Source organism: Panthera pardus, unplaced genomic scaffold (genome assembly GCF_024362965.1).
Source record: "Panthera pardus isolate Hobbes unplaced genomic scaffold, ASM2436296v1 HiC_scaffold_22, whole genome shotgun sequence".
Classification (NCBI taxonomy): Eukaryota; Metazoa; Chordata; class Mammalia; order Carnivora; family Felidae; genus Panthera; species Panthera pardus.
The window spans coordinates 20,463,494-20,476,806 of NW_026526788.1; the positions used below are offsets into that span (position 1 = coordinate 20,463,494).

The 13,313-nt window shown below is 39.7% G+C and overlaps 1 protein-coding gene across 2 annotated transcripts in view; it reads left to right on the forward strand.

Moving 5' to 3' along the window:
* The first annotated feature begins 12,243 nt into the window (after positions 1-12,243).
* The window catches only part of PHYHIPL (phytanoyl-CoA 2-hydroxylase interacting protein like), a 93,225-nt gene continuing 92,155 nt past the window's right edge, over positions 12,244-13,313 (forward strand). The window contains exon 1 of one of the 2 annotated variants that reach the window (XM_019436082.2): positions 12,244-12,593. In XM_019436082.2, the coding sequence (XP_019291627.1) occupies positions 12,488-12,593 (106 nt within the window). In that variant the 5' untranslated portion in view covers positions 12,244-12,487. Of the gene's footprint in view, positions 12,594-12,698; positions 12,724-13,313 lie in introns of those variants that run through there. The other variant, XM_019436084.2, reaches the window with a different exon arrangement.

Below are 13,313 nucleotides of genomic sequence, written 5' to 3' on the forward strand. Positions count from 1 at the left end.
GAAGTATTTAATACCTTTATGAATATTATATAATCAACATGAACACATATTGGAACAACGAAGAGTCTCATTTATGTGTCCTAATGATGACACTTTTATTAAAAAGAACAGAAAGTGATACAGGCCAGCTCATTTTAAAGTGCTTTGCTGATATTATAGTTTTGATAAATTTAAGGTTTGTGGCAACCCTGCTTCAAGCATGTTTATCAACGTCATAATTCCCACAGCATTTTTGCTCACTTCATGTCTCTGTCCCATTTTGGTAATTCTCAGAGTATTTCAAACTTTTTAATTATTATTATATTTTTATGGTGACCAAGATCAGTGATCTTTGATATTACTCTTGTATTTATTTCGGGGTGCCACAAACCATGCTTATATAAGAAGGCAAATTTAGTGAATAAATGTTGTGTGTTATGACTGCTCCACTGGCTGGCCATTCCCCCCATATCTCTCCCTCTCCTTAAGACTACCTATTCTCCAGGCGTCTGGGTGGCTCAGTCAGTGGAGCGTCTGACTTCGGCTCAGGTCATGATCTCACAGTCTGTGAGTTCGAGCCCGCGTCAGGCTCTGTGCTGACAGCTCAGAGCCTGAAGCCAGCTTCAGATTCTGTGTCTCCCTCTCTCTCCGCCCCTCCCCCGCTCATGCTCTCTCTGTGTTAAAAATAAATACACTTTAAAAATTTTTTTTAAAAAAGACTACCTAATCTCTCAGACTCATAAATATTAAAATTGGGTCATTTAATAACACTACAATGACCTGTAAGTGTTCAAGTGAAAGGAAGTGTTGTATGTCTCTCATTTTAAATCAAAAGCTAGAAATGATTAAGCTTAGTAAATAAGGCATGTCAAAAGTTGAGATAGGCAAAAAGCTAGGCCTTTTGTGCCAGAGATAGCCAAGGTGTGAATACAAAGAAAAAGTTCTTAAAGGAAATTAAAAATGCTACTCCAGTGAACACATGAATAAGAAAGTGAAACAGCCTTATTGTTGATATGGAGAAAGTTTCAGTGATCTGCATAGAAGATCAAACCAGCTACAACATTCCTTTAAATCAAAGCCTAATCAAGAACAAAGCCCTAACTCTCTTCAATTCTATGAAGACTGAGAGATGTGAGGAAGCTGCAGAAGAAAAGTCTGGAGCAAGCAGAAGTTGGTTCATGAGGTGTAAGAAATTAAGCTGTCTCCATAACATAAAAGTTTACAGTGAAAAAGCAAGTGCTGATATAGAAGTTGTAGCAAGTTATCTAGAAGATCTAGCTAAGATAATTAATGAAGGTGGCTACACTAAACAACAGATTTTAAATGTAACAAAGATTGAAAGATAAAACTACTTTCTATTGGAAGAAGAAGTCATCTAGGACTTTCATAGATATGCAAGTCAATGCCTGGTTTCAAAGGACAGACTGACTTTCTTTTTAGGGGCTAACACAGCTGGTGACTTGAAGATGATGTCAATCTTCATTTGCCATTCTGAAAATCCTAGGGCCCTTAAGAATTATGTTAAATTTCCTCTGCTAGTGCTCTAGAAATGGTACAACAAAGCCTGGATGACAACATATCTGTTTATAGTACAGTTTACTGGGGCGCCTGGGTGGCTCAGTTGGTTGAGCATCCGACTTAGGCTCAGGTCATGATCTCATGGTTCGTGAGTTCGAACCCCATGTCAGGCTCTGTGCTGACAGATCAGAGCCTGGAGCCTGCTTCAGATTCTGCGCCCTCCCCCTCTGCCCCCCTCCCCCCCGCTTGTACTCTCTCTCTCTTTCAAAAATGAATAAACATTAAAAAAAATTATAGTATGGTTTACTGAATATTTTAAGCCCACTGTTGAGACCTACTGCCGGGAAAGAAGATTCCTTTAAAAATATTACTGTTCATTGGCAATGTACCTGGTCATCCAAGAGCTTTAATGGAGATGGAAAATGAGATTAAGGTTTTTTTCATGATTGCTAATATAACATCCAATCTGAAGCCCCTGGATCAGGGAGTAAAGTTGACTTTCAAGTCTTATTATTTAAGAAATCCATTTTGTAAGGCTATGACTACCATACATAGTGATTCCTCAGATGGATCCGGACAATGTCCATGGAAAACCTTGTGGAAAGGATTTACCATTCTTGAAGTGTTCATTAAGAACACTTGTGATTCATGGGAAGAGGTCAAAATATCAATATTAACAGGAGTTGAAAGAAATTGATTCCACCTCTCATGGATGACTTTGAGGTGTCCAAGACACCTCCAAGGTGGAGGAAATATCTATAGATGTGGTGGAAATAGCAAGAGAACCAGAACTAGAAGGAGACCCTGAAGATGGGCCTGAATTACTTCAATATCATGACAAAACTTTAATGGATAAGTGTGGGAAATAAGTTTAAGAATTCTGTATGCTTGCACTAATGGGTTAACAAGGCTTCCAGTGAAAAGCTGCCACAGGGCAAAAGTGCCCAAGTCATTAAGTAAAACAAGGCTTAGGGAGGAAAGCCGCCTCCACAGGACTAAAGCCTCTGAGAACAGTTAGAGGTGGAAAGCTGCTATGGGGCAAAAGTGCCCAAGGCTAGCTAGTAAAAAAGGTGCCTTATTAGCCTTGAGGCAGCATCTTCTAGCAATCTTAAACTTTGGAGATAAGAGCTACTTGGCTGTATCACCCAAAGAGAAACACTGTCCATCTGGTGTCAGTGTCTGGTGCCAATATATCATTGCGCTTTAATCTCAACTTCTAACGCACTCGTTCCCCAAACAATGGTCAATATCTTGTTTCCTTCTGCACATTCACTATGTATGTAAAACCTTGAGAGCTCAATAAATACAGAGACAAACCTCTGTTTGGGGCTCTTGTCTCTTCCTGGACATTAGCCTCTCTCATATTCAATTTTGTATCCGCTCTCTTGCTGGAAAGAGACTCCAGACTCAAATTCTGGGACAGATAAGGTGTTGGTTTTATGAATGAGCAAAGAAAATGTTTTCTTGAGATGGAATCAACTGGTGAAGATGCTATGAAAGTTGTTGAAATTACAACAAAAGATTTAGAATATTGCATACATTTAGTTGAGAAAGCAGCAGCAGGGTCTGAGAGGATTAACTCCAATTTTGAAAGAAGTTCTAATGTTGTGGGGTGCCTGAGAGGCTCAGTCAGTTAAGCGTCCGACACTGGCTCAGGTCATGATATCACCGCTTGTGAGTTTGAGCCCTGCATTGGGCTTTATGCTGACAGCTCAGAGCCTGGAGCCTGCTTCAGATTCTGTGCCTCCCTCTCTCTCTGTCCCTCCCTGGCTCACACTTGTTTCTGTCTCTCTCTCAAAAATAAAAATAAATAAATAAATAAACATTAAAAATTAAAAAAAATAAGTTCTACTGTTGGTAAAATACAACCAAACAATAATGCATGCTATAGAAAAATAGTTTGTGAAAGGAAGAATCAATATGGCAAACTTCACTGTGTCTTATTTTAGGAAACTGTCACAGCCATCCCAACCTTAAACAACTACCATCTTAATTAGTCAGCAGCCATCAACATTGAGGCAAGACTCTCCACCAAGAAAAAGATTATGACTCATTGAAAGCTCAGATGATGGTTAGGATTTTTAAGCAATAAGCACTTTTTAAGTGATGCATATAGATTTTTTTAGACACAATGATATTGCACACTTCATATACTTCAGTATAGTGGAAACATAACTTTCACATGTAGTAGGAAAGCAAAAAAATTGGAATTTTTGCCTGATTGGAATATCCTTTATTGCGGTGGTCTGGAACCAAACCTGAAATATCTCTGAGGTAAACCTATAGTTATCTGTCTGCATGATCCTCACTCTTGCCACTTTCTAGTTGAAGCCCTTCCTATGAATAGCTACTGTGCTAGCTACTGTGCTACTCCTCTTGCTAAAATTAGTTAACCAGAAACAACTCCGTTTATCTGCATTCTAGGATAACAGCAATAACTTGGGTTAGGGAGAAATGTTGGCATGGACAGTGTCTTTCTTTGTATCATCACACAAAACCTAATGGCCACTCAATAATGTAAACTGATTTCATACATACATTCATACATACATACATACATACATACATACATACATACGTATATACATAGCATTGAATCATCATTCAGTGGATGTTATTGACCGAGTAATCTCTCTAATAAGCCTCTACATACTCTGAAGTTTTTCTCATTATGGATCTTGGGGCAGGCTTACTTTAGCTGGAGTCAGGAAAGCTAAACTTCAATTGAATGCAATGTGGTAGGTTTGTTTACACAAGTATTACAGAGAAAGTCTCAAGGTAAGATGCAGTTGTTAAATTAAAGCTTCTTATCATGCTAATGAGTGTATTGCACATGTGAGCTATATAACAACACTGATGTTACAGTAAACTTGAGAGAAAGTTAGATGTTAGAAAAATTAGAGGGCTTTCAGAGATCCTATAGGTCTTTCTTTTAGCTTAGAAAGAACTTTGGGAAATCAAACTGTGTTAATCATTATAAAAGTCACAGCTCTAATCTGCTGAGATAAAAATCCTGGAAAAATTATTCATTAGGAAATTTCTGTGGATAGATTTAAGGGGACACTAACTAGATCAGGGTTTCAAGAGAGCAATTTGAGCTGTGTTCCAGGGGAGTAGACTAGAGATTTTGTTTGCCAATAATATAAAGATGTAAGTGAATTTGTTTTGAGCCTAGTGAAAAACTAAAAACTAGAAAGACGCATCTATGAAGGTGAGAACAACCTGGAACTTACGGAAAAATGACTGTGGTTATATACTTACGACTGCTCACCATATATAATTTACTTTCAAGATTCCCTGACATGGAGTTAGTAATGACTATGTACTTGAACACATTCTGAAAATACTCCAATGCATACTTAATAGAAGGGGAAGGACCAGAGAAGAGAAGAAAGGCTCTCAATAAGAGTGGTTCAGTGGCCCTTGGGTAGTTCAGTTGATTAAGCGTTCCACTCTTGATTTTGGCTCAGGTTATGATCCCAGAGCTATGGGATCAAAACCCATGTAGGGCTATGAACTGAGCATGGAGTTTACCTAAGATTCTCCCTCCTTCTCCCTCTGCCCCTCTCCCCTGCTTGCGCATGCTCTCTCTCCAAAATAAAAATAAAAATAAAAATTAAGTCATTAATTAATTCATTTAAAAAGTCGTTCAACCTGTAGAGAAATTCTTTCCTCTCCATCCCTCCCAATATTTATTTTCCCTAACACCAACTCCTTTTAAATTTTGACTAGTGACAGCAGAAGATATTCCAAAACATGCTATCCAGAGAGCCATTTTTAGTTGATCTGTGTTTACCCACAAGTATAAACACTAGACTTTGCTTTAGTCCTTAAGGTTAATCTACTTGTATATCATTGGAAGATAACTATTATGTTTTAAACATGGAAAAGTTGTGTACAATAAATTTTTCATGCTTCATAATGCCATGTGATGCTGTGCTGCATATATACTAATATTTTTAGTATATAACCATCAGTATTTTAAGTAAACAAGTCAATCTTTTAAAATTTCAAAATATTAGTTATTTTTGTGATTTTAAATAGTCTCAGAAACAAAATAGTGTAACATCATTCTATCAAATCCATTGTTTCTTTCTCACTCCCAGTTCTATTGTTCTAGTCTATTATAATTTCTTGCTTGCACTATCATAATTTCTTAAACACCTATCTTCCTCCATTCCATTCATCCTATAAAAATGGGAAGATTAGTCACATAATCGTGCTTTCCAATTGTCATATACCTGCCTAAAAAGCTTCAGTAGCTCACCATTAATATAGAACAAAAACAGGTAGCCATTATAATTCATTGAACAAGTTCTAATGAACAAAATCTTTTAGTGGGTTGATGTTAGTAGCAGCATAGATTAAATAAAGGAGGTAGGAAAACTATGTACATGGTAATTTCAATAATCTGGTCAAAATGATGGGAATCTAAATGTTATGTAGTACCTATAATTCAGGGGAAAAAACATGTCCATGAAATATTGCAAAATTTTCATTGTTTTAAGTCCATTTTGATTTAAAGTGGAAAAGAGAAAATCAGAAAGTTGGGTGATATTGGGTGACTAAGAAGATACTGTTCCATTCACAATAATGGGGGAAAATTAAAAAGGAAAACAGTTTGGGGATGAATTGATTACTTAGATACGGTTATGTGAATGTAAATAAAAATGTCCATTAGTTGGAAATAGAATAATGACTTTTGTTTATAGTTGGGAACTTGAAATAGGGATTTGAAGATGAAGGTGAGAATTTAAACATGAAAAAGACATTAAAATTCATGAAAATGCATGTATTCTCAGAGGAAATCGCTTTAAACAGGGAAGAACATAATGTCAGAGGTTGAACTTTAAAGAACACCTACACTCAAGGGGGCAACTTAGAAGCTAGAGTTGATAAACATTAAGCACACATGTAGGAAGAGATCCAGTAGAGTTCAGTGCCACAGAAGTTCAGCAGAAATAAACTACTAAAATATCAAAGAGGATGCAGATGATAAAAGGCCTGTATATTGGCGATGTGGAAAATCTCATCAAATCCAAAGATGACATTTGAAGAGTAAGAATCATAGTGTTAGAGACAGATGATAAATTGTGTGAAGATTAAAAGGAAATGGTGGGGCGCCTGGGTGGCTCAGTCGGTTGAGCGTCCGACTTCAGCTCAGGTCATGATCTCGCGGTCCGTGAGTTCGAGCCCCGCGTCGGGCTCTGTGCTGACCGCCTGGAGCCTGTTTTGGATTCTGTGTCTCCCTCTCTCTCTGACCCTCCCCCGTTCATGCTCTGTCTCTCTCTGTCTCAAATATAAATAAATGTTAAAAAAATAAATAAAAAAAATAAAAGGAAATGGAGGCAATGAATAAGTTTTATAGCACTGCAATTTATATTGGGCTTCTTATATACCACAGAATATTAAGAAGTTGGATAGTTAACTGGTTCAAGTAAGATAATTTTTAAAATCAAGAAGATTTGGTAATGTTTAAAGATAAAAAAGAGAGGAAAGAAAAAGACTGAAGCAGCTGGAGGGGGTAAAAATAGGAAACCAACAACTTTATTCTGCATTACACAGGCACTGAGTGAAAAATACAGATAAAAGAAGGAAAAGTAACAAATTTTACCGGGACCTACTGAGCTAAAGATAAGAACCAATGAGAAATTTCATTCATGCTTTTATTGTTTTTCCAGGAAAGAAAGAGAGACAGAGCGGTCATTTTTTGAAAGTGAGATCACTTTTGAAAGTGAGAGCAGAACTGGGGGTTTCAGAGTTCAAAGAGTCTGTGACAGTTAAATTGTCAAGTCATCATGGTTCTCCACCATCTCTGTCCAGTGTTTGGAGATACAGAAGTAGAAGTGTAGAAATCAAATACTGGGGAGAGATTCAATATTGAGTATTTGCTTATGGGCTTGGCAAAAATCTACCATGAGTTAAAACCAAAAGCAAACATAATATGATGTAATTTAAAAGGGCCCCAACACACTAAACCATAAAGCTATTCTAAATATGGAAGTTCTTGATGTTTTTAAATAGCTATTAAAATATTTCCAGCAATTTGTACTGTAAAATTGACCAGATGTACTTTCTTAATGGTGTTCTTAGAACATCCTCACTAACTGCGAGATGCCTTACAGTTCATGCAACACTTGCATATATATTATGTCATTTGATTTTCACACGTTTAGACACAAGTCAACTTGAGTCAGGATAAAGAATTTAGATCATTTGAGTGGCTCTCATGAGTTTTATTTTGTCCCACCATTATAAGGGCTTAGGAAAAGTCCTGGTAATGATTGAGAGGAGAGAAAAAAAATAAATAAAAACACTCCTTCATTTACTACGCATTTTGAGTTTGCTTCTACCCATGGTTTTGGTTAAGTCATTGCCTTCTGCTTAGCCATAAAAGTCTGGATTGTGCCTAAGGGTGTAGGTTATATAATAAGAATGACCTCTGCACTTACAAGCTTATTGAAAGGAGTTTGTAATCTACTTTTCTTTAGGTTTGATAATATTCTAGGCAGTTGTAGCAATATAATTAAACACAAAGTACTGAAGTTCAATCAAATAATTCAACAAATTGTACTGAGTATCTTCTCTATGAAAATACTATAATATGTGCTTAAAATTTACAGCACAGGGGAAATAAGAAATGTTCAGGGAAGAAGTATAGGTTTTACATGATAGCAAGCTCAAGATGTGTGAGCATATTAATATCACTGTCAGAAAAGCTAACGTTATCCTGGGCTGTGTTACAAGATGTGTGGCATATAGAGCAAAGATGGCTTGTTTCCCTTTATATTCTTAATATCTTTCTACACCACAGGTGTGTTCACCAATGGACACTTAGAAAACACTAGAGCTATCTAGAAGAGAGTGTCAAAAGTGGTAAAGGGACTCAAAGTAATGTAATATCAGAAATGTTTGAAAGAACTAGGAATATTTAGCCAGAGAATTGAATATATATGGGCAGCAGAAGGAAGAGGATTGTCATTATTGTGTATGACTAACAGAGGAGAAAATGAAGGCCACTGTATTGACCTTATAGGAAGCATATTTGGGTTGAGAATGAGTAAGATTACTTCATGAGGATTTATTAAAAGATAAACAACTTTTCAGTGGCTTCAACACTGGATACAGTATTGCATTAAGATACATTTAGGTCCTTTTCAAATTTAAGTCTCATCCTTAATGTACACTAATAACGTAAAAATCATAGTGCGATTATGTTTTTAGATAATATAAAGAAATTTTTGACATAGGGAATAATATTTATAGGTAATGCACCATTTGAGGGGGATCTTGAATGGTAGGATTTTGGCTATAATAATGACCACCTCAAGCTAACAATTAAATAATGTAAGTGTACAAGGATTGCAATTACTCACACTGCAACTTGTATATGAAAAGAAAAGGTAGAATTTTTATTTTGTATAAAACTTATTTGGTTATTTTCATGAAATATTGTTCACTGATATAAAGAGAAGGTAAATGATGTTTTTAGTCTAATCCTGGATCTTAGATCCAGTCAGTATTTTAATCAGTTCCTTTAGGTATAGTCCAGATTTTTAGGTAAAATCCTCAGTCTTTAAGATTTTTACCTTTTCTTCTACATCTTATTTTAGATGGTATTTGGGAATATCAAGACAGGAGAGTTTCCATTACCTTGAAGCACTGGGACAAAGGCTCATTGGATTTGAATGTATTTTGCCTCCTCTGGTCTCTGTGGTGACATTTCTTGTATGCCTAATTGCTTCTGGTCTTTCTCTTGAAGTTGGTGGCTAGAGAAACTTATGATCTGTGTTTTTTCAGTTTGTTCAGGGCTTGTTTGCCATCTCTGAGACTGACAAGTCTCATCTTTTTGGTGCTTTAGACCTCCCTGGTCTAGAAGGTCCACTATGCAGCTTTTGCTAGCATTTTAAAATCAGGCTTCAGAGCAGGTTGGCTAGCTTTCACTCAACTACCTTCTAAATATACAGAAACTTTCAGCAGTTCCAGAAAGTAAATCCCTGTCCTCCATCTAACAATGGTGCCTTGTTCAAGGTTACCTGAATGCAGTCACCCTCAGTCTGGGCAGGTGATATCATCCCAAAGACCTAAGAAGTAGGGCAGACATTTCTCTGTCCTTGAGTGTTCCCATACCTATCTGTAGGCTATACCTATACCTAAAGCTACAAACCTTCATCTCACATCTTCAATGTGAGAGTAAGTAAAAATGTTGTTGGTTGCCAACCTCAAACACTTCAACCTCTTTTCCATAATTTTCTAAGCCAAAGAGAATATACTTTTCTCTCCTTTACCTATCTCAAGCCACCATCTTCTTTATACCAATCTCTGGCCTAAGTTGTGAACCGGGATATCTTGTCTTCACTATGGGATAAACTCTTATCATTTTGAACACTAGTCTTAGCCTTGATATGTTAAAACATAAGCAAATCTATATTTTATCTTTTGACAATGCCTTGATTTGAAGCCTCACAACTTGCTAAAAAAAATCCTATGCTGAATTTCAAAAGTAAAATAGTAACTCTCTTGTATTTCTTATGTAATAATCTAAGGCCTTAGCAGAAAGATGCCTTGGATTGAATAGATCTTATACCCGGAAAGTCAAATTAATATTTCTCAAAACATTACCTCCTTTCCCACATAAATAGTCTGGCTCACAAACCTGATCATGCTAATTTCCCATATAAAGCCTTTCAGTAATTTCCTGTTCTCTTTATTTTTATTTATTTATTTATTTATTTATTAAATATGAAATTTATTGTCAAATTGGTTTCCATACAACACCCAGTTGTATGCTCATCCCAACAGGTGCCCTCCTCAATGCCCATCACCCACTTTCCCCTCCCTCCCACCCCCCATAAGAGACTCCTATTCCCTTTAAATAAAATCCTTTTAGAGGCTTTCTTGAATAATCAGACTAGGTTAGGACACCTGTGTGTCCTTCACAAGTTCTCATGATTCCTTTTTTCATAACACTCATTATAATCTTCCTTTTTCAAAGTCTATCTTTCCTAATTGATTTGAACTCAAAAATTCCAACATCTAGCATATTGTCCATGGGCATAGCTAGTGTTTAATAAATATTTGTATGGATTATAATTTTAATTATAGATATGAATTCGATTTCTCATCTGTAAATCAATAAATTGGTAATCTAGCTCACACAGTTTCTTTTGAAATTTGTAAATGTGATACTACTCTGAAAGATGAACCCACTGTGGCTTAGCTGACAATATCAATTTCTATTCCTCCAGACGCAGGTTTTAGAACACAGGATATTCACCAATAAGTGCCATCTTGTCACATTTCTTGACAAGTAATAATTTATCCTCTCCTTAGGGACACCCCTATCTTGACATTTCTCAAACTGCAAGAAGGAGATCCATCTTCATTAATACCTAAGTTGATAATGAGGACATTTCACTTTAAGATACCCAATTATCTTCCACAGATTTGTATCAACTTGCAGTTGTGCCAAGTTTTCTCACAGGCTTATTTTACCTTAAGCTGGTCCTTCTGTTTTATGAGGTTTCAATTAACTAGATTTAGTCATGTTATGGCTAGAAGGATGTGACTAGAAAGGGTAGCATATAGCAATCTGTATGTAAATTGTTACTTTATTGGATAACATTTATGTTTGAAATTGGAAAATCAATAAAAAGGAACTTTAATTTCCAACAAGCATACACACTAAAAAAAAGAAGAGAGAGGGGCAAGCACTGTTTTGATCCTAAGACAGCAACACAACTAAAAGCTGTTCCAAAGAAGCAAATGGCAACAGAGGTCAATAGGCTGTGACCTATACCCATTTTATTTTAAAAACTTTTTCACCTCCACGAAGTGCACTGCAGAATCCTAAATGCCTCTAAAAAGAATGGGCAGATAAATTTAGGGTAACTTGAGGAAGCACATTTCCCATTGTGCTTCCATATCCATCAGGACAGGTACTGTTTTTTACCCCCTTCACTAGCGTCCAGAACAATGCCCAGCACAGAGTAAACATTTAATACCTAGTTGTTGAATGAATTAATGAATGAATGGAGCAAGCTAGACTGCGAAGGCTGAAAGATTAGTGGCTGTCAGTCCTGAAGCACACGTGCTGCCTTTCCAGCCGGCTGGCTGACATCTCATTCCCTCACCTTTCTGGCAGTTTTGAATTCCTGTTTGCCCCTCCTTCAAGATGACCAAAATTCTGTCCATAAACCCTGCCAGTCCTCAGTTAATCCACACATCTCTCACACGGAAGCAGCTGTTCCTGAGGAATGCTCGGCTGAGCAGGTGGGGGCTGGGTGGGGAGTAGCCCAGGACTTTGAACGGAGAAGGCAGCCTTCTGGCTCCGCGAACCCGTATACAAAGGGTCTGGACGCATATTTTTCCAGTCCTTCAAAACAACCAGTCTGCTCCCTCTCACCTCCCCAGTGCCAGACGCCCCAGTGCCAACCTGGATACGACTGACACTGACGAGGGAAAACAAGCTAAATCAACCTCACCAGGAGAGAGGGCGAGTCCAGCATGACGCACCCCCAGCATCCCGCAGTTCCCGCGAGTTCACCTAGCTCAGGGGATTGCCGGGGCTGAGGAGCTAGGGCAGCAGGGGGCGCGTGCGCGTGGAAGGGCGGGGGAAGGGGGGGGGCGCAGGAAGGAGGAGCGCCGCGCGCCAGCAGGTGGGCGCGTCCTCTCACGCGCGTGCGCGCGCCGCGCCTTCACGTTCCCCGCGCGACGCGTCTCCTCCCCGCCGGGAGCGCGCTCCTCTCGCCCTCGCGCCGGGTCCCTCTCAGTCTCTTCGAGCCGCGCACTCTCCGGAGCTCCTGCCACGGCCGTCGCCTCGGCCGCGGCTCTCTAGCCCGGAAGCTCAGCCTCGCCCCTCCGGAGCCGCGTCCCAGGCCTCCTCCCCTCTTTCCGACACTCCCCTTCCCTTTCCCGCCCTTCTCTCCCACCCGGTCCGTCGAGAGAGCCTGGATACGAAGCAGGCGGGCTTGAGAAGGGAGTTGGGAAAATGGAGGTGCCGCGCCTGGATCATACCCTCAACAGCCCCACCAGCCCCTGTGAGGAGGTGATCAAAAACCTCAGCCTGGAGGCCATTCAGCTGTGCGACCGGGACGGTAAGAGCGACGGGGGCTGTGAGGAAAGGGGCCGAGCCCGCGCCTAGGCGCCGCGGCCGCCCCGGCTCTGCTGACCCTGCTCGCCCGGGCTTCACGGTCTTTTGTTGTTCCCCCGTACAAATAAATACAGGTGGGGCTCCCCTCCGCTCATCCGCCCTCTCCTCAGACAGTAGAAACAAAAGGACCCCAGGGCTCTTGCGTTAGCGCGGAAAGTCGCCGTAGTCTCCAGCCGCGGCGCCCCTCGCCGTCTTCGCCCTCCTGGCCCAGCGCCGAGGAGCTGCCCGGGCGAGGGCGCCGTTCCCGCCCGCCGTTCCTGCCCGGGACGAGGCGTTTCCGATCGTGCCGCAGTCCGGGTTTCCAGGGTCTACCGGAACCGTTGGAAAAATGCCCTCTGGATGTTTCTAGCACCCCTTCCTTCCCCTCTCCACCTGCACATGCTAGTTAGCATTTTCAGCCCAGAAACTTATCATTTCCTTTTTAAACCTCTCATCTTCAGACCCCCACCTCCCAAATTCAGGAGTCTTTTTATGCTCTCAAATAGGGATTGGGATGACGGTTTTTTCAGTGAAGGGGCGCGGGGAAAAAGTGCGTTTCAGCACCAAGGACAGCCACAAGCTTCGTGGTTTGGGGCTGTGATTCAGAAACTCAAAAATCTGTGAAGTGGCATAATATATCTGCTGTGGTACAGAATATGTGGCGAGTACTCACAATTGTGTCTTG